This window comes from Pleurodeles waltl, chromosome 10, assembly GCF_031143425.1.
Source record: "Pleurodeles waltl isolate 20211129_DDA chromosome 10, aPleWal1.hap1.20221129, whole genome shotgun sequence".
Lineage (NCBI taxonomy): Eukaryota > Metazoa > Chordata > Amphibia > Caudata > Salamandridae > Pleurodeles > Pleurodeles waltl.
The window spans coordinates 82,389,669-82,410,648 of NC_090449.1; the positions used below are offsets into that span (position 1 = coordinate 82,389,669).

The 20,980-nt window shown below is 43.7% G+C and overlaps 2 protein-coding genes across 3 annotated transcripts in view; one reads left to right on the forward strand and one right to left on the reverse strand.

Annotated features, from left to right (window-relative positions):
• Positions 1-6,200, forward strand: part of CHTF18 (chromosome transmission fidelity factor 18) — a 330,765-nt gene extending 324,565 nt beyond the window's left edge. The window contains exon 22 of the mRNA XM_069209815.1: positions 5,893-6,200. Within this exon, the coding sequence (XP_069065916.1) occupies positions 5,893-6,029 (137 nt within the window). The 3' untranslated portion in view covers positions 6,030-6,200. The remainder of the gene's footprint in view (positions 1-5,892) is intronic.
• Positions 6,201-6,673: 473 nt separating this feature from the next.
• Positions 6,674-20,980, reverse strand: part of GNG13 (G protein subunit gamma 13) — a 78,361-nt gene continuing 64,054 nt past the window's right edge. For both annotated transcript variants that reach the window (XM_069209817.1, XM_069209816.1), the window contains exon 3: positions 6,674-6,895. In XM_069209817.1, coding sequence (XP_069065918.1) covers positions 6,790-6,895 — 106 coding nt within the window. In that variant the 3' untranslated portion in view covers positions 6,674-6,789. The remainder of the gene's footprint in view (positions 6,896-20,980) is intronic.

Genomic DNA, 20,980 nt, shown 5'->3' on the forward strand with positions numbered 1-20,980 from the left:
GTAAAGTATTTGAACCAACACACACAGTAACTCAGTGAAAACACTACAAATTGACACAACACAGGTTTAGAAAAATAGGAAATATTCATCTAAACAAAACAAAAATCAAAACAACAAACAAATCCCCCATACACAAGTCAAGTTATGAATTAAAAAGCAAGAAAGAGTCTTAAATCCTTGAGAAAACAGGTAAAACGCTGTTAGCATTGAAAAGTACCTGGGTAGTGTCAAAATAACAAGCACAGGCAAGTTTGCGTCGAAAAAGGTAAGCAGTGCGTCGATTTCTCACCCACAAGCGAGACCGTGCGTTGTTTCTCCTTCTGCGGTCAGGTCGGCGTGTGTCGTTTTTCCTCCCGCGGGGGGGGGGGGTGCGATGCGTCGATCAGGCAGCCCTCTGGTCTGCACAGGCGTTGCGTAGTTTTTCCACGCCCAGCGAGGTTTGTGTTGAAAATCTTGCCGCACAGTGTCAGCAAAACCGCGCAATGTGGTGGTGGATCATCGGTTTCTGCCGTAAAGCCGGCAGCGTGTCATTTTTCAGCCGCGTCTCGGAAATTGCGCCGATATTTTTCACGCACGGCGGTCTGTGTGTGGATTTTCAGTCTTGGTCTGCCAGCTTCACCTTCCAAGGCCCCAGGAACTGGATAGGGCACCACTTGGCAGGGCAGGAGTCTCAGCAGAGAGTCCACGTGCTGGCAGGAGAAGTCTTTGATGTCCCTGAGACTTCAACAACAGGAGGCAAGCTCAGGACAAGCTTTGGAGATTTCTTCAGAAGCAGGAAGGCACAGAAAGTCCAGTCTTTGTCCCCTTGCACAGGCAGAAGCAGCAACTGCAGGATAGCTCCACAAATCACAGTCTCAGGCAAGGTGACACTTCTCCTCAGCTCTTCTCCAGGCAGAGGTTCCTCTTGATGTCCAGAAGTGATCTAAAGTATGTGGTTTTGGGTGCCCTTCTTATACCCATTTTGGCCTTTGAAGTAGGCCTACTTCAAAGGAAAGTCTCTCTTGTTTGTGAAATCCTGCCTTGCCCAGGCCAGGCCCCAGAAACACACCAGGGGGTTGGAGACTGCATTGTGTGAGGGCAGGCACAGCTCTTTCAGGTGTAAGTGACCGCTCCTCCACTCCCTCCTAGCACAGATGGCTCATCAGGATATGCAGGCTACACCCCAGCTCCCTTTGTGTCACTGTCTAGAGAGAGGTGCAAACAGCCCAACTGTCAAACTGACCCAGACAGGGAATCCACAAACAGGCAGAGTCACAGAATGGTTTAAGCAAGAAAATGCCTACTTTCTAAAAGTGGCATTTTCAAACACACAGTCTTAAAACCAACTTTACTAAAAGATGTATTTCAAAACTCCACATGTCTGTCTGCTCCCAAAGAGAATCTACTCTTTAATAATTTTTAAAGGCAGCCCCCATGTTAACCTATGAGAGAGATAGGCCTTGCAACAGTGAAAACCGAATTTGGCAGTATTTCACTGTAAGGACATATAAAACACATTAGTATATGTCTTAGCTTAAAAATGCACTGCACCCTGCCCATTGGGCTACCTAGGGCCTACCTTAGGCGTGTCTTACATGTAAGAAAAGAAAAGGGAAGGTTTAGGCCTGGCAAGTGGGTACACTTGCCAAATCGAATTAACGGTTAAAATCTGCACACCCAGACACTGCAGTGACAGGTCTGAGCCATGTTTACAGGGCTACTAATGTGGGTAGCACAACCAGTGCTGCAGGCCCACTAGTAGCATTTGATTTACAGGCCCTGGGCACCTCTAGAGCACTGTACTAGGGACTTACCAGTAAATCAAATATGCCAATCATAGAAATCCAATCAACCATACAATTTATACAGAGAGCACTTTAGCGCTGGTTAGCAGTGGTAAAGTGCTCAGAGTTCAAAAGCCAACAACAACAGGTCAGAAAAAATAGGAGGCAAAAGATTGGGGATGACCCTGCATAAGCAAAAAAAAGTCCAACACATACAAATGGTCTTCATATTTCTCTTCCAAGGAGTCCACACCTCCTAGCGAGTGACCTATCGGGTTACCTATTGAAGAAGGGCAAATATAACTCATTCCCTCGAATAAAAGCAGTCCAATATTTTCACAACCCATATGGGAAACATTCAATGTCTATACTCACAGCTTATCCTCAGAGTGGGGGGTTTAACAATCCTTATCACTTGATTATAACCCCTGGTTGCAACTATGATGAAACAAACTTTCTCCACCATCACACAACACCACACCCTCGCTCCTCCTTCACCCCCATTCCTTTAACCCTCTAACTTGTTTATACTTGTTATGACATGCATGTCATGTATACGTTATTCAGGTCCATTCCACAGGAACCATCCATAAATCTAATCCCATACACAAATCAGTCATTCTTAATTCGTCTATATTTTATTCTCCTCTTGTCACCTATTCAATCGCCAATCACCAGCCCAAAGTGAAATAGAGATGTTCTATCACTTTTTCAATAATTATAAGTTTTGTTTTGATTGCCATGCTCCTTTGACCTTTACTTTCATATGTCTCGCTATTTGCCTTCAGTTGAATTGAGCAGTTTTTTTAACGTTTTGTTTTGTTATTCTTTATTAAAATGTGAATAAAATATTTATAACAAAATAAATCTTACTGTTCTCACCTAGTGTTTAGTGGAGCAGTAGTATGTGACGTCACACTTGCAAAGAAAATCTACACACATTTTCTTCACAAAACAAACAATATCTGGAACGTTATGGTGTATCTTCATGATCAGTACCAAAATAGTCTTTTGCATCAAGGTATGTTGACTAATAATATTAGTGATGTGCACAGTACAGTACAATAATTTCGTCTTAAAACATATATTTTTTTAAAAACGTTTGGTCAAAAGCATACTAATTAATAAAAGTACTCCATACAAACCCTCCACCATAATATACACCTAGTTAATAATCATAACAGCTACGGTAGACAGTTTAATGTTTTCTTTAAGGCTTGGTGCAGTTTCTTTCCCACTCCTTCCAGTGCACCTATCTTCCCTTCCTCAGTGCATACTGGCGGCAAGCAGTAGTGTGCTCCATACCCTCTTAAAGATTGACTCACCAGCAAATCCCCCCCCTTTTTTTGTTGCAATTTTATTTAGAAGTTTTCAAATAATACAATAAAACAGAAAACAATTGAAGAGGGAAATAGGAGCATAAAAGGACCAGACATTTCAATTGTGTACACATTGTAGACATCAATAGGTCTCATAGGGAACATTCTCTTTAAGGCAGATCATGATAGTGAAACATTCAATCCGCGATATCTGGTTCCAAAGAAAAAAGATTGTCTTGTAGAGGAGACCAGATATCGGACACCAGATATCATTTGGTTGGGAGGCTGTGTGCAGTTGTCACCAATTGTTTCGCACCTGGACGTACTCCACAGCCAAAAAGAATTCTTAGGCACACTTTTGCTTCCCCATTGAATAGCTATCTCACGTTTTGCGAGTAACAGAGCAATAGATGCGAACAGCCGAGTCTCCAGTGGGATGTCATATATGTATTTCAAGAGGGTCATTAGTGGAGTGGGCCCGAGGGTGACGCCAACCATGGCAAAGCGGAGGGTGACATTTGTGGACCAATACTGGTTAGTTAAAGGGCATGTCCAAGTGAGGTGGGCAAAGTCAGCATCTAGAGTTTGACATTTAGGGCATTGGGAAGTGCGCATGGGATCAATGCGCGCTAGAAGTTTGGGCGTTGTGCAGGCACAATGTAGACATTTTAAATGCAACAATTTGTGCTTATGATTTATGAAAACTAATGTGATTTGGGAACAACAATAAGACCAATCTTTGTCAGAGAGGGGAGCACCCAGGTCTGCCTCCCATGCCGCTCTTGCCTTGAGTGTGGAGACAAGGGTAAGGGGAATGCAGGCCCGGTATATTTCACAGACTAGGTGGTCACTCTCAGGGTTTGTGATAAGTAATGTCAGAGGCAGGAAGTCGTCGGGGGCTAGTGGATAGGAAGCCACTTTGGAGCGTAGAGTGTGATGTAGGCGGGTGTGCGTAAGAAACGGTCCATCTGGGAAGCATTGTGGAAATCTAACATTGTCAGAGTGAGGAAGTGCGTGGGGATCTGGGAAAACATCTACCACTGTATGGAGTTCATGATAGAGAAATTGCTCCACTAGTTTCTCTCAAGTAAGTGGGAGCCAAAGATTGTCCATCAGTGGGACATGTGTGAATAGAGAAGCCCCCCTCCCCCCCCGAAGGCCTCCCCCAGTGCACTGTGGAGCCTCCGCCAAGCCCAGCAAGTTGTGGAGAGTGCTTGCATATCAGAGGGAACCAAGGGGATCCCCTCAGGCAGAATGAAAGAGAAGGGAAACCCGTCAATCTATTCTCTTCCTGGTTTGAGGTAAGGAATCCAGGTGTCTGGATGGTACCAGCGGTGCGTATAATGGCATTGTGCAGCCAGGTAATAAAACAACGGATCCAGAACCTCTGCGCTTATAGGAGAGGGTCAGAATTGCCCAAAGAATGTGGGGATGTTGGCCAGCCCATATCTATTTTAGAAAAAGACCACAAAGTGTGGCGAAAAAACGTTGTGTTAAGGGAAGGGGAAATGTTAAGGAAAAGGTAAAGGAGCCGAGGGAGAACAACCATGTTTAAAATAGGTATTCGACCAGCCATTGAGAGCGGAAGCTTGATCCAGATGTCTACCTGGGTGGAGATTTTGTCGATTGTAGGCCTGTATTTAAGTCTTATGATCTGGTATTTGTCCCTGTGAATGTGGATTCCCAGATATTTAACCAAATAAGTGCTGCCAGATCATCAAGTAGGCCATGGTGCTGGAACGGTACCTTTGGTTAAAGGAAAGATTTTTGACTTGGCCCAATTTATTTGAAGGCTGGAAAACATTGCGTATCATGTAACTTCACTAATTGATAGGGGGAGGTTTTCAGCAGGCTGACAGACAAAAAGCAATGCATGGTCAGCATACATGGAAAGTAAAAGGGGACCGCAGGAAAGCTGTAAACCTCTGAGGGGTGTCTCTCCTGAAGATGGTGAGCCAAAGGATGCATGGCAAAGATAAAAAGTAAAAGGGAGAGAAGGTAGCCCTATCCAGTCCCCAGAGTGATGGAGGAGGGGCCCGATAGGGAGCAGTTTACCCGCATCCGGGCCACAGGCTCCGAAAAGACAAACATGATCAGAGATGTAAAATTGAAGACAAGACCAATTTTATTCAGGACAGCCCTCAAAAAAGCCCCCTCCACTTAGTCAAAGGATTTTTCTGCATCTCATAACACCACCACCACCACCTCGGGGACCATGGGGGAGATTTTATTTAGTTCTCCAAAGAGAGTCCACAAATTAAGAGAGGTGGATTTATGGGGAACGAATCCAGATGTTCCAGCAGCAGCAAAATCTGTACAGGAATATCCAGATCTTGTGCATCCTTCTTTATAGATGATGTTTCAAAGATGTCATTGGCAGACAGCCTCCTACTCCCTTTAAAAGGAAAATAGATTATTGGGGCTCATGAAAATGGGGTACCGGAACATAAGTTGAAAGAAGGGGACTAGTGAGAAAGTTTTATCCAGGGTAGATTGAAGTTTTCAATGGTTCACCAGGTAAAGGAAAAGTCTACCCAAGGTCCTTAGGGAGGAAGCGTTCTTTGAGGTGTAAAGGGGTATTGTGTGAAGACAAAGATAGGTCGCGGGTTGAGTTCATACTTTGTGGCACTTGCATGTTCTGTCAAATTAGTTTAGTCGACCATAGACAAAATAGACCGGAAATGTAACCCAAATGCGGGCCTTTTTAAGACAGGCCTACATATTGTGCATTTATCATTGTCCGGTTGAGATACTAACCAGCCCATATGTGTGTCTTTCTCTCCTTCCCATATCTTTTTTGTTACCTCAAGAAAATTCTGATCCTGAAAAGATATCGATTGAAAAACAGATTGGGACGGCAGTGGGAAAGAGTGACGTTTGGTTCCGGTTCAATGAAGGCGTCTCCAACGCTGTGCGGCGAAATATTTATATCAAAGACCTCATGTAACCAGTCGGCTCATTCAGGGGTTCACAGTGTAAATAAAGTGTGTGGGGGAGGGTGTTCAGGGGGCTCTGGATGGCAGCCTTACCAGAGCCTTGAGGATAAAATATTTTATATTGATGAGCCCGTTTCAGGTCTCACCTGCTTTGTTAATAAAAGAAAAAGCAATGTAAACAAGTTAGTTGACTATTGCTTTATTTCGATTATAAATTCATATATGTCTGGTATTCATCTCTTTACTTCGTAGCTGCAAAATGTTATTATTCTACAACTTACAAAAGTACCTAAAATCATTGAAAATATTTATTTTTTTACAAAATTCTCCTTTACAAGTTGGAAAAAAGTAAATTATACAGACATAACATGAAGCATAGCATAAGTGGCAGCATGTTAGCAGGAAACAATATATCAAGGACATCTTTTTTTGTGTTTACCTATTTTTACTTCCTCTACTTTTTTAGAAACGTAGCTTTGACATGGGTTTGTGCTGTTATTGATCAAGAGCTTCCAAAATAGCATTTGCTAATGCTTGCTTGTTTTCTGTGTAGTCTATTTCTGGCAGACATCTCAGACTGGATTGAAAAAGACTCACTTAGGGCCTTGTTTGTTCAAATGGACCTAGCAGGAAGATTGCTAATTATTATGTATAGTCATTAATACAAAAGTACATTCAGAGTTAATGCATGATGAAAGGACTTGAGCTGGAAGCTGTTCTCTAGGTCTCTGGGGGGGTGGGGGGGGTCCCATCAGGGGTCGCCAGGGGGAGTCACAGTATGCTGCATTTGCCCTTCTCCACCCAAGGGTTGTTTTTCATCAGCTCCGGATTCAGGAAGGGATCGTTCGGCACCCCTTCTTCTATCCATTTGAGTAACCTGTGAGAAAGGAGACCAGAACAAGGCCTTTAAAAAAATGGGAACAACAGTTATCACCATTAGTACATATATTGCTTTCTGAGCCTAAACGTTTAGACCTCTGAGCAATTCTGCCATAACATGCATGGCTTCAAATGCGGGTTCACTCTCAACATGAAGGTGGCTACAATCAGCATAGAATTGAAGAAATTCAGATGCCCCTTAAAAGGTTGCACCCCGCTAAATGTTGAGTACAAAGCACTGGAGCCTAGAAACATCCGCAGACTGCATTTAAAAAAGGGAAATATAATGGCTGGTGTTCTGAAATACACAACACTAAGATTGTGTTTTTGGAGTGGGCTTGCTTCAGCTAATGTTTAATGCTTAGTATTTTATTTGGCGATTTTCAAATATGTAAGAGAATCACTAGATATTTTTGAACCTCAATGTTAAATAACAATACTAACAGTTTTTTAAAATGTATTAGTGGATCTTAAGTTGAGTATAGGAAACACCAAAAAAATGTTTATTGTGATTGTAAAGCAAACAATTTCAAAAGACGTCTAGATGGCTGCTATGTGTTTATTCGAAGCAAAAATTCATCCTGCTCTTGGCCAATCAACAAAGAGGACAGCTAGAGAGAGTTAATTCATTGAGAAGTCTAGGAAACAATGGTGGAGGATATATATTGACTCGTATTGGGCAAAAAACATATCCATATTAGCAACAGACATTTCTAGCGACTTTTGGGAATGATTAATTTTTTTTCTTCAGGCCGATTCATAAAAGTAGTGCATATTAATGCAATGCAAGAGATTTGGCCCTCTCACTGCTAAATTTGCTAGTGTATGAGAGTTGCTTATTTTCATCATTGAAGACCACCTACGACTGGACGTTGCAGCAATGTCAGCTAGAGCAGTACATTTTAGGTCATTAAATAATATCAGTTTACATTCGAGCCTCAAACTATGCTTAGATCAGATCAGATCAGAGGCATTGCCCAGAAAGATAACAGAAAATGATACTAAAAGTTCAGAACATCTGTGTCTGTGAATGAGGCTGTGGAATTTGCTATCTTAATTGTAGTATATGTGCCTATAGGTGGCCCTTATATGCACAGAGTTTGTGAGTCCTGCATTCCTGGAAAATGTAAGACAATATGTTTCAAAAAGCCAGTTCTTAGCTTGGTGGCTCTTTAAAGCTCCCATATAATGTACTACCCCAGAATCAAACCACAACCTTCAAGGAGTCATACAATTAGATATTATGTCTAAATTGTTCTGCAGGCTCATTTAAAAATTAGGAGATCACAGCCCCAGTACTTCTGCCTATGAATAAAGTGACTGCGTAAGCAATTTAATACCAGCCTCCTTACTTTTCAAAACCCCCAAGTACCTGACCAGACGTCTGTTTATAAAGGTCATATTAAAGCCAGCATCAAAGATGACCTCTGTCAGCACTCTGTGTTGGTCCCTTTAATGTGTAGCCCACCAATGTTTGATGTTACTCTTTCAGGGCACAGCAGTTTCAAATAGATGAGGGCTTTGTCGCATCCTACATGCAGGTAAACCCTCATGACCAAATTTGCATGTATCAGATGTGTCCTCACCCAGCACTTTGTTGGCAGCAATAAAAGGCCCTTGATTGCTATCACTTTCCTGTCTTCTAAAGGTCCTTCATGTTATTAATTTGTAGTCATCTGAGTTTGTGGCTGCCTGTGTCCCTGTGCATCATCTTCAAATCTCTGCTTGCCCACCATTGTTTTCACAAAATCCACTCCACAAAAATGAACTTCCTCCCATCCTGTTCACACTGCTCATGGTGGGCTCCATATTCAGGCGCTCCTGTATTGAGGATCCATCTTTTCTGCTCACTTCAAAACTATTACATTCTCATACTCTACAAATTCACCACCCATCTAATCACGTATCCTTCAAGAAAACATTTCAACCCCATCTGTTTTTCTGAAGATTCCCTCTGGTCTTGAATCAGTGTTGTGGTTCAGTCATATCGCCATCAAGCCAGTTTGTGAAGAAGCGCTCAACTCAATATCTTGTAATCATTGTGCATTTCCTTTACTTACATCAAAAAAGTTCTTTACCTCCATGGTTTTGAACCTAACATGAAACCTGTGATTCATGAAGGTCAAATTATTGAAAGATACATTTTGTTAAATTCTCTTCTTCCCCCGTCTCCAGATGTAAATTTGATTTATACCAAATACACAATAGCTTTACTCTGTTCAGCTTCCCTTGCCGTTTCAGAGTATTTTTCTCACCCCACTGGCAAGTATTCATAAATACATAGATAAGAAGACTTGCCAGATTGATATACACCCCTCATAAATAGGTGGTATTCTATACAGGAATCACGTTTTCTTTCCAGTATGAAGGTCATCTGTGAGCAGAGGAAATTGCCCTCTCTCTGAATGCGTAAAGAAAGACCTTACGTATTGAGGAGATGGATTTTTAATAAAGTGGTTGGGAAATTCATTCTTGCCTTTTATCCCTTGGTGTAAGCACCACAGCCAGATGACAATGCAAGAGCACATGGTTCAGGTTTGGTAGTGGGTTTTGAATTTATTAGGTGCCATGCTGTTTAGATGTTTTATCTTTGTGAGTTCTATCATTCAGCTAGAATCAATAATACAATTCCATTACATGATTAATGAGTGGAAGATTACATCTAGACTACTTCTTTTGGGTGCTTTCATTTGGTCTTCTCTATTTTCCCAGTTCAGAGTCCTTCATCTGTTTTGGGCTTTGACTATTCCTTTTTCTCTCAGGGCTAACACGCCTTGTCAGCCGGAGGCGCCATCATGAAACCTTATACACAGAAGATCATGCTTTTCTATTTCTTTCTACAAGTTTGTCATTAGGTCTCTCTCATCAGACTTTCACATTATCTGGGAACCATACTTTCTACCCTTCTTTCTTAAGTTATGTAGATCGTGAAATAACCTTCCTTAATATCTGTACTGCAAAGGTCATTGGCTCTATCACGATGGCCTGCTCTAGCCCAGCGTGGAGCAGAGTACCTCTTTTGTGTGCCAGCAGTGCCTAAACTGAATTTATTTTACTTATTTAAATGGGAACCCCCCCCATTCCTAAGGTATAATCTAGCACAATCTCAGGCACATCAGTTAAGGAGGGATGTCACTGTAAGAGTGAGAAAAAAGTTCCCACCAGCCCTCTCTATGCTTCCTTTTTTTAAACGGGCCTGCTCTGCCGAACCTCAAATCTAGGTAGAATAAGCATTGGCAAAGCTAATAGGTCTGGCATTGGCTTCTTCTTGTGTTTACACACACACACACACACACACATATGATGGTGTTGGGGGAAGAAAAATGTGAATAGCACCAACCACAGATTAATGGATTAAGCCCCTAAAAGTAACTGCACTATACATACTTTTAGTAAAATCAAAAGGTTTTGGCTTACACAGACCTAGAAAAGTCAGTCTGCCACTGGCTGCAAGATGAAAGAAGGAAAGAAAAGAGAGAATGGAAGAAAGAAACAGGGAGATGGAAAGAAAAAGGATCGAGGAAAGACAGACAGAAGAATGTAGAAAGAGTAAAGTAAAAAAAAAAAGTAGAAAGAGAATGAAATGGAGACGGAAAGAAAAAAGGAAGCGAGAAGGAAAGAAAAGGGAAGTAAGAACAAAAGAGAGGGAAAAAGATGAGGAAAGAAAGGGAAGGAAAGAGGAGTAGAAAAGGAAAGAAGACAAGGGAAAGAAGGAGGAAGAGAAGGAAAGATAAAAGGAAATAGAAAGTACGAGCAAAGGAAGGTAGGAAAGAAGAAAGAAAGAAAGAAAGACAAGGACGAAAGAAAGAAAATAAATTTATGAAAAAAGACAAGAACTAAAGAAGGCAAAAAAGAAAATAAAAGAAAGAAAGTACAGAATGAAGGAGAGAAAGAAAAAAGTAAAAAGAGGATAACTTAATAGAGAACAGTTTCAGAAGGACAGAATCTGATCAGGTATGCTTTGACATAGAAGCAGTCAGAAAAGTAAAACGCACCAAAAGGAATTTAAAACATCATTGGCAGGAAATGGGATTTAATGAAGATGGAATGTGAATCTGCAGCATCCTGCTATCACTTGGGGCTCTAAACACAGATGCATCACAAAAGTAATTATCAAAGTAAAATCAAAAATACTGGCACTGAAGGCAACTAGCTTGTGTGTAAATGTGCTCCTTGTGAAAGAGCAAAATGCGGTCACTCAAAATGAAGTTTAACCAGTGGCTTAAATAGGCTGACCCATTGCTGTGTCCTGTAGTATAAAAAACAAAATTTGAAGTGGCGAAAAACACCTATATGTAATTATATTATACATATTTTAGTAAAATCAAAAGGTCTTGACTAATGCCAGACATAAGGTGAAAATAAACTGCGTGTGAAGAAGGGACCATGGTACAGGAAATGAAAATTGATCCAGGGCTCATGAAAGAACAGCGACTAGACTAATAATAGAACATTTACCATGGTGTGTAAATTGTGTATGTATATTCTCTTTTGAAGTGTGTCTACTGTATGGGCACACACATTGTTTTATAGGTTGTTTTCTAGGTTAACTGCAGTATTAGCTGTGGATTACTGGTAAAAAATCAGGTCAGTGTAGCAAAAGGAGGTGGTTCCACGCACATGCGCCAGGCCTTGTTCTGAGGCGGCACCACTCTACATGCTGGAAGTGGCTGAGAGCCTGAACTGCTTGTTTGACAGGGAAACAGCTAGAACATTGCAACTGATTAGTGTCCATCATTTTATGCAGTCTAATACATTTGCTTCTAAACTCATGAGTCAGTACAGTTCCTTTTTTAGATCTGAAGAAAGAAATAATAATCTCCCTCAATATCGGTGGCAGCTCCTCCGTATGGGTGGATGAGCATCCCCCCCACCACCAGCAGCGGCAGCTGCTAAACCTTTTAAAGAAAACAATAATAAACTATTTATTACCATTTGCTTTAAAAGGGGTGGGGCCACGGGGTCACGTGCACTGAGCGGGAGTGCTCAGCACTCCCCCTCAGAGCGCATGTGTGTTTGGCCGGCAGTCTCAGGTCGGCCAAACACACATGCGCTGTAGGCTGTCTCCAGCCTGCAACTGTTTTGCCGAGCTGGAGAGAGCCTGCACAGGCTCCCAGTGTGCCTGGGAGTGGCCAGCCAGGGCACTCCCAGCCAATCCTGACGCTGCCACGATTTGCCGCAGGGCAGGCTGGAGACTGTGCCTGTGCAGCCAGAAGGGAAGAGGAGTGGAGCGGCGCGGGACTGTGTTGAAAAAGGTAAGTGTTTTTTTTTTTAAATGCCTGCGAACCGCTACTGCTCAATATGTATGTCAACCTTTGCCAGAGAGCACTATTAGGGGGGTGAGGGAGTCCTGCTGAGTATGGCACCCTGGAGAAAGTGTCGGCAAGATGAAATGTCAGACACTGGATGTAACAAGCTGGCAAATCCAATAGGTCTCGCCTATGCAAGATGAGTTGGCTTTGTGAAAGTGTTTCTTTGTTATGTTGTACAGTACGGTACGATATGGCCTGTCACTGTATAGTATAGTATGATATATTATGGTACGGTACGGCCTGTCATTGTATACTATGGCATGGCCTGTCATTGTATAGTATGGTGTGGCTCCTCATTGTATGGTATGTCATGGTGTAGTATGGCCTTTCATTGTGTAGTATGGTATGGCTTGGCCTTTCATGGTATGGTATGTCACTGTATGGTATAGCATGATATGATGTGGCCTGTCATTGAATACTATGATATATTATGACTTGTTATTATAGAGTATGATCTGGCCTGTCATTGTATAGAATGTCATGGTGTGGCCTGTCATTGTAACTTATGGCATGGTATAGCCTGCCATTGTAAGGTATGGTCTGGTGTGGACTGTCATTTATTTAGTAAGGTATGGGGTGGTCTGTCATTGTATGGTGGGACTGTCATTGTATAGTATGGTCAGGCATGGCCCGTCATTGTATAGTATGGTATGGCTTGTCATCGTATAGTATGGTATGGTTTGTCATTGTATGGTATGTGAAGGTATAGCCTGTTGTGTGGTATGGTGTGGACCTTTTATTGTATAGTAAGATATGGTGTGGCCTGTTGTGGTATAGTATAGTATGGCCTATCGTGGCATAGTATGGTAGGGTGTAGCATGCCATTGTATGGTATGTCATAATATAGTATAGTACGTTACTGTACAGTATGGTATGGTGTGGTGTGAAATGGTTGTTGGTGCACAGTTGCAGAGCAGTGTTTAAGTTTTGAGTGCTAGCAAAACGGGAGGTGCAGCGGATAGGGAAAGGCGCTCACTGTTGAAGCGTCCATCCTATGCCACAGAATGTGAACATCAGGAGACGATGTGGACTGGGAGGGGAAAGTGGAGCCGGAGCTGTCTATCAGATGCCGGAGTGTGAACTGTAGGAGATGCAGCAGGCAGAGAGTAGGCTCCACTGGCAGAGTCGTCCCTCAGATGTCAGAGTGTGAACTGTAGGAGATGCAGGCAGGGAGTAAGGTCCACTGATGAAGCGATTCCTCAGATGCCAGAATATGAACTGTAGGAGATGCAGCAGGCAGGGAGTAGGGTCCGTTGGTGAAGCTGTCCCTAAGATGCCAGAGTGTGAACTGAAGGAGATGCAGCAGGCAGTGAGTAGGGTCTATTGGTGGAGCTGTCCATTGGATGCCTGAATGTGAACTGTAGGAGATGCAGCAGGCAGTGACTAGGGTCAACTGGCAGAGCCGCCCATTAGATGCCTGAGTGTGAACTGAAGGAGATGCAGCAGGCAGTGACTAGGGTCTATTGGTGGAGCTGTCCAGTGGATGCCTGAGTGTGAACTGTAGAAGATGCAGCAGACAGTGATTAGGGTCTATTGGTGGAGCTGTACATTGGCTGCCTGAGTGTGAACTGTAGGAGATGCAGCAGACAGTGACTAGGGTCCACTGGCAGAGCCGCCCATTAGATGCCTGAGTGTGAACTGTAGGAGATGCAGCAGGCAGTGACTAGGGTCCACGAGCAGAGCCGCCCATTAGATGCCTGAGTGTGAACTGTAGTAGATGCAGCAGGCAGTGACTAGGGTCTATTGGTGGAGCTGTCCATTGGCAGCCTGAGTGTGAACTGTAGGAGATGCAGCAGACAGTGACTAGGGTCTATTGGTGGAGCTGTCCATTAGATGCCTGAGTGTGAACTGTAGGAGATGCAGCAGGCAGGGAGTAGGGTCCACTGGCAGAGCCGCCCATTAAATGCCTGAGTGTGAACTGAAGGAGATGCAGCAGGGAGGGAGTAGGGTCCACTAGCAGAGCCGCCCATTAGATGCCTGAGTGTGAACTGTAGGAGATGCAGCAGGCAGTGACTAGGGTCTATTGGCGGAGCTGTCCATTAGATGCCTGAGTGTGAACTGTAGGAGATGCAGCAGGCAGTGACTAGGGTCCACTGGCAGAGCCGCCCATTAGATGCCTGAGTGTGAACTGTAGGAGATGCAGCAGGCAGTGCATCTGGCAGACATGTCTCAAGATGAATGGAGAGGAGGTGAACTCGTTGGCCAATCTGTATCTGCCTATACAAAATGCCAATACCTCTAAGTTGAAATTCATCCAACATTTTTAAAATGCCAAGAGGTCTCTCTTCCTTGTAATTTACTTTCAATTTCCAAAAAACTGACACAAAGCTCCTGGCCCACATTGTTATCTGAAATACTAAGCTGCGCTAATTTTTCCACGAAGCAGTATATTTTGAATCGGCAGCAGTGGGGAAACCTAGAGTATTCCAGTGATGAAATTCTACTTTGGAGACTGCAGACCAAAACTTTACAGTCCTTCAATGAGAGAAATTTTATGACAAGACCGGAGGCTCTATTATGCGTTCTTTTCTTACTTTAATTTAAACAGCAGCAGTCAAGAAACTACAACTCCCAAGAGGGTTAGAAGAAAACTAACCAATGGGAGCAAAACAAGACCAAAATTGGACCAATAACAACGAGCCACCAACCATAGAGTGTACCCTTGACTGCAAGCAGCCCTCTTTTCTTGCTGCTCGCAGTCAAGATAAGTACACTTTTTTCGTCTTCTATGTTCTAATTGTTTTCAGAGTATATCTTTGGGTTTTGTTTACTTTCAGATTCCAGTTCGGGGAATACCCTAGTGTTTCTATTCCTTTGCCGCTCCGCGGCGGTCTTATATAAGCTCTGTTTGTCTAATTTTATTTCTTTTTTCCGTTCCTCTTCGACGGCCTCGCCCGTTACAGCCGCGCGCTCCCCCGAACGTTCTAAGCCGAACTCAAGTCTACGAACCCGTCAGCGCGCGTCTCAGTCGACGCGCTTCTGACAGGGGAAATCCATTCCGGCTCAGCTGTTCGCCGCGCTTCTTGTAGAGCGCTTCTACGCGTCTCCCTCTCACGACGCTGTTCTTTCAGGAAAGCGCTAACATTACAGCGTGTTTTTCTCTTACCGCTGTCTCCAGCACCGCCTTGCTCCTCGTCTGGCTGTCTTACCGAATCCCCGCCCCAGGGAGGAGCATAGCTTCTCACACGGAGCGTCCTGCTCCTGTTAACCCTTTGCTGCCTCTTCACTGTGAGTTTCTGGACTTCGTTTTTCTCTGGGTTTTTTCTGCCCTATCTGCTTCTGCAACTATGGAATCAGGGAGTTCTCCCTCAAGGTCTGCCTCTGAGGAGGAAGAAGAATCCTTTCAACAGGATTTGAATAAATTAATCCAGTCCTCTGTTAAACATGCCATGAAAGCATCCATGGAAAAAATGTCTAAAAATATCGAAAATTCTGTCATGTCCATGGTGTCCAAAACTATGGCCCATTCTGCGGGGGAAAGCAGAAAACGGAAATTATCTGTTAAATCACGTAAAGGCGCTCAAACAGAGAGTGAGCTTGCTTCACACAAGGATGAGGACTTGATTCCTCCCAGGCCTCCTTCTAAGGAGGGGATTTCCATCAAAAACACGATCACTCAATCAAAATGTAAATCAAAATTAAAACACGTCTCTGCGCCTAAAAAGATCGTGATTTCAAAAATTTTGGACACGGACGATGAGGACATGGATGATCTATCTCAGTCTGACAACCCGGATGATTCGTTTTCCTCTCCCAAACGTATTAAACTTACAACAGATGGTCCCTCTACCAGCGTGGTTGACGCAGAGGGCGTCCCTATGTTTGACCCGTCACTCATTCACCACCCCAATTCTACTGAATGGCTCCCGCTAGACCATGTTGGTGATTATATCACTTCCCGCTTACGCCTCCCCTTAGATAAGCAAACCAGATCCAAGTTAAAATCAGAATGTCCCAGACCTTCGTTGGATTCCAATATTACGGCAACCCCAATTATTGATGATTCACTTATCACCTTTTTCACCAAATTCGGCAAGGATCCCAGAAAGGGAGTCGACAAGGCTTGGACCACTTGCCAGGACAAACTCCTGGATGTGGTAGGCCCACTGGCAAGGATCTTTGACATAGCGGAATCTGCTAGGTTGGAGGAATCGCCTATTGATCCTTTAGATCTTTCTCTCTGGACCCAGAGAGCTTTTTGTCTTTTGGGTAACGCCAACTCTGCTATCATACATGAAAGGCGTAAGGGCCTTCTCCTCAAAATGGACCCCAAGCTAGCGAACCTAGCTACTCGAGACCCCGGGATCCAGGCCAACGGAAAACTCTTTGGGGATAACTTTATAAAAGATGTAAGCCGTTTTGTCTCAACGTTCTCATCCTTGGACAAAGCACAACAAAATCTCAAGAAGGTTTTCAACCAACGTGTTTTTTCCCGGGCCGGTAGAGGTAGGAGCCGCTTTACCGGCCGCACATACAGAAACCAAGGCTCAAGAGGATATTCCAACCCCTCCTCCTCCTATCCCCAAGAGTTCAAACCCCACTTTTACCCACAAAGAAATAGAGGTTTCCGCAGCCGTGGCCAGCGTTTCTCCAGACCGCCCTCTAATCAAGGTAAGCCAACTTTCTGGCCCTCCTGTAGGAGGTCGCCTTCGCTTCTTCCTCCAGAAGTGGAAGTCAATCTCTGCAGATCCGTGGGTCCTCTCCACGGTTCAGGGATACCAGATCGAATTTCTTTCTTCCCCCTTCCAGCTATGTCTTCCTCCTCCCCCAAAGTTTTCTCTAGAAATGTCTTCTTTAATCTCTTCAGAGATTCAATCTCTCTTAAGAAAGGAGGCCATTCAACTTTGCACTCCAGACCCTTCCGGGTTCATCAGCTCTATATTCCTCGTTCACAAAAAGAACAAAAAGCTCAGACCGGTAATCAATCTCAAATCTTTCAACCAGTTCGTCATCTATCGACACTTCAAGATGGAAACTATTATCCATCTCAGGGACATTTTACTCCAGTCCGATTGGCTAGTTAGACTAGATTTACAGGATGCATACTTGACCATCCCTATTCACCATTCTCACAGAAAGTTTTTGCAATTTCATTGGAATTCAAAAACTTATCATTTTTCCTCTCTTCCTTTCGGCCTCTCCTCCGCCCCTTGGTGCTTCACAAAACTGTTGAAGCCGGTCATAACCTTCCTACGCTCCTTGGGTATCAGACTGATTATTTATCTCGACGATATTTTGATCATGCACCAAAACAAAGCCTCGTTACTCTCTCACCTCCAGCTAACCTCCTCTCTCCTCTCGGACCTCGGTTTCTTGATAAACCTCGAAAAGTCAGTTCTTTTACCTTGCCAACAAATAGAGTTTCTAGGCTTCCAAATAGATTCCGTTTCGGCCGCTCTGTCACTTCCCCATTCCAAAGTGTCCGCAATAAAAAAAGAACTAATCTTAACCCTTCAAAAAGAGTCTATCTCCCTCAGATCCCTCGCAAGGATTGTCGGTCTTCTCTCATCCTCTATTCAGGCCATCTTTCCAGGTCCCCTTCACTACCGCGCCCTCCAGCGCCTCAAAATCCTCCATCTTCGTCGAGGACTGGCCTATTCCGACCTTGTCTCTTTGGACCCAGAATCCCAGATGGAAATCCAATGGTGGATATCCCATTTAGAGGCTTGGAACGGCAGGTCCATCTTCCCCTCTGTGCCCGATCTTGTGTTAGAATCAGATGCAAGTCTCACGGGTTGGGGCGCCCGCTGTGGTTCGATATCGACTGGCGGTATATGGTCCGCAGGGGAGTCCAGATTGCACATAAACTGTTTAGAGCTTCTTGCAGGCTCCTTTGCGATCAAGAGCTTCACAAAAAACAGAGCACGATGCTCCATTCTACTCCGGATGGACAATATTTCAGCGGTACGCTACATCAACCGCTTAGGGGGCACCAGGTCCAGACCACTAGCCCTATTAGCCAAAAGCCTCTGGGACTTTTGCCTGTCACACAAAATTTCCCTCTTGGCGGAGTATCTACCAGGTTCATTGAATTCAAATGCGGACTGGCATTCCCGCCACCTCACCGACTCCAGCGACTGGAAACTTCACCAGTCAGTCTTTCATCAGATAGAAAGGAAATGGGGTCCTTTCCAAATAGATCTCTTTGCGTCCAGACTCAACTCCCAACTTCCCCATTTTTTCAGCTGGCGCCCGGATCCTCTTGCTTTGGCCACAGACGCCTTCTTACAAGATTGGTCCGGTTCCCTCAACTATGCCTTTCCTCCTTTCATCTTGATCAACAGAGTGCTGAATCAGGTCAGACGTCAGCAGGCATCCCTCGTTCTGCTAACTCCCTTTTGGCAGTCTCAGGTTTGGTTCCCTCCCCTTCTCGAGTTGGCTGTGGATTTTCCTATTCTTCTCCCAACATTTCCATCTCTCATTCTAGATCCTTTCGATCGTCCTCACGATCTAATATTAGACCAATCTCTGACTCTCTCAGCCTGGTTCATTTCCGGTCTACCCAACAGACCCATACTATTTCGGCAGAAGCTTCAGAGTTCATCAATAACGCATGGGCACCCGGCACGAGACGAGCCTATAAGTCAGCTTGGGCTCTTTGGTCAAGCTGGTGTATGGGAAAGTGTGCCAATCCCTTTTCAACGGATCTAAATCTTATTATTAATTTTCTAGCTGCCCAGGCGGGCTCGGGCAAGGCGTACCGCACAATAAACCTTTACAGATCAGCTATTTCTATGAACCATTCAAATATTGACGGAAACCCTGTTGGGTCTCATCCTTTAATTTGTCGTCTCCTAAAAGGGGTCAAACTCTCTAAACCTCCTTCTGCCAGGTACTCTCATATCTGGGACGTCTCTCTAGTTTTGAACCTCTTTCTCTCTTGGCCAGATAACCCTTGTCTTTCGCTTAAAATGCTTTCTGCTAAACTTACCATGTTACTATGTCTAATTTCTATTAAAAGGACTTCGGACATTAAGTCCCTAGACGTCTCGGCCCGTCAATTCTTACCTTCAGGGGTCCTATTTCACATTTCTAAACGTACCAAAACTAACTTACATTCTGTTTTCTACCCTTTCTTCCCGAATAAACCTAAGCTATGTGTGGGTCTTTGTCTAAAAGAATATGAAAAAAGGACCGTTAACCTGAGAACGTCCTCTTCCAATCAATTGTTAATTTCTTTTCGAAAACCCCACAATCCAGTGACTTCGGCAACTTTAGCCCGCTGGATTAAGTTGATTATGTCCCTAGCGGGAATAGATATCTCCGTTTTCGGAGCACACTCCTCCAGGGGGGCTATGGCCTCAAAAGCTTTCGCTATTGGGTCCAGTTTAGAGGACATTCTCAGGTCGGCAGACTGGTCAAACGATAATGTTTTTAAATTTTTTTACTGTAAACCTGTTAGGACTGCTTCGTCCTTAGTTGTTGACCAGCTTTAAACGCGCATAATAGAGCCTCCGGTCTTGTCATAAAATGTAGATTTTCCTAGTAATTTATGACGGAAAGTCTTAATTTTATTAAAGACACGGAGGCGAATATTATCCCACCTCAGTACGATTATTAATATGTACTTTTTCTTTCCCTCCCAGCGATTCCGGCACTGCCTCCAGCTTCCGGGTAACGCCGCTAGTTCCATCACGTCTTTCTTCATGAACAGAACTCTGGAGTTGCCAGCACATACCATGCAGGACCAGCTTCCTCATCCATCGCCCTCTCGGCTCATCGCGGTGCTTCAGGACTTGTGTTCCGTTTCCTTATCCTTGGCAATTGTTGGACTTATTTTTCCTTTGTTCCATGACCCTATTTGACTGGCTCGTTCAAGAAAAGAGGGCTGCTTGCAGTCAAGGGTACACTCTATGGTTGGTGGCTCGTTGTTATTGGTCCAATTTTGGTCTTGTTTTGCTCCCATTGGTTAGTTTTCTTCTAACCCTCTTGGGAGTTGTAGTTTCTTGACTGCTGCTGTTTAAATTAAAGTAAGAAAAGAACGCATAATATTCGCCTCCGTGTCTTTAATAAAATTAAGACTTTCCGTCATAAATTACTAGGAAAATCTACATTCATGTCAATGTAAATAGGCTTATATAGCGCACAATTACCCGAGGGTGTCTTGGGGCTAGCATTCTAAAGAAAAACCACCGGAGCCTAGCCAGAGCTGAATAACATTATTTGTATGTCAATGAGAAAAGCCACGTTTTTTGCATTTTCCTGAACTACAGCAGATTTGGTTGAGACCTTAAGGACGGGGGCAAAGTATTCCAAAGTTTGCTGGCACCAAAGGAAAAACTCCTGCCACCCCATCTTGCCTTATTTATTCTAGAGACAGCCAAAGGACTAACACAACTGGAAGTCTGAAATGTTATATACCTTGGAATGTTTGCACTTCTGAAGAGTTACCTCAGCAACTGATTCAAGATGATGATTTTTATAGGAAGACTAAGGGGCTGATTTAAGAGCCCCTAGCACCTCCTTGTGCCACATTAGCCTCATTTTTTTAAGCTTATGTGGCCCAATGAGGCCAAAATCGCCACACCAAGTTTACAAAGTGGCACAATGCATTCATTGTGCCACTTTTTAACACTTAGCACTATAATATGCCTGTACCAGGCATAAAGTATGCAAAGGGGGCGTTCCCCCGTTAGGGCGGCCTAAAAAATGGCGCAAAAAAATCGAAAAGATTTATTTGCATCATTTATTTTAGCACTTTTAACACCTGCTCAGAGCAGGTCAATTTAGCTGTAAATAAAGAAATTTCAAACACGCATGCTGATTATTCC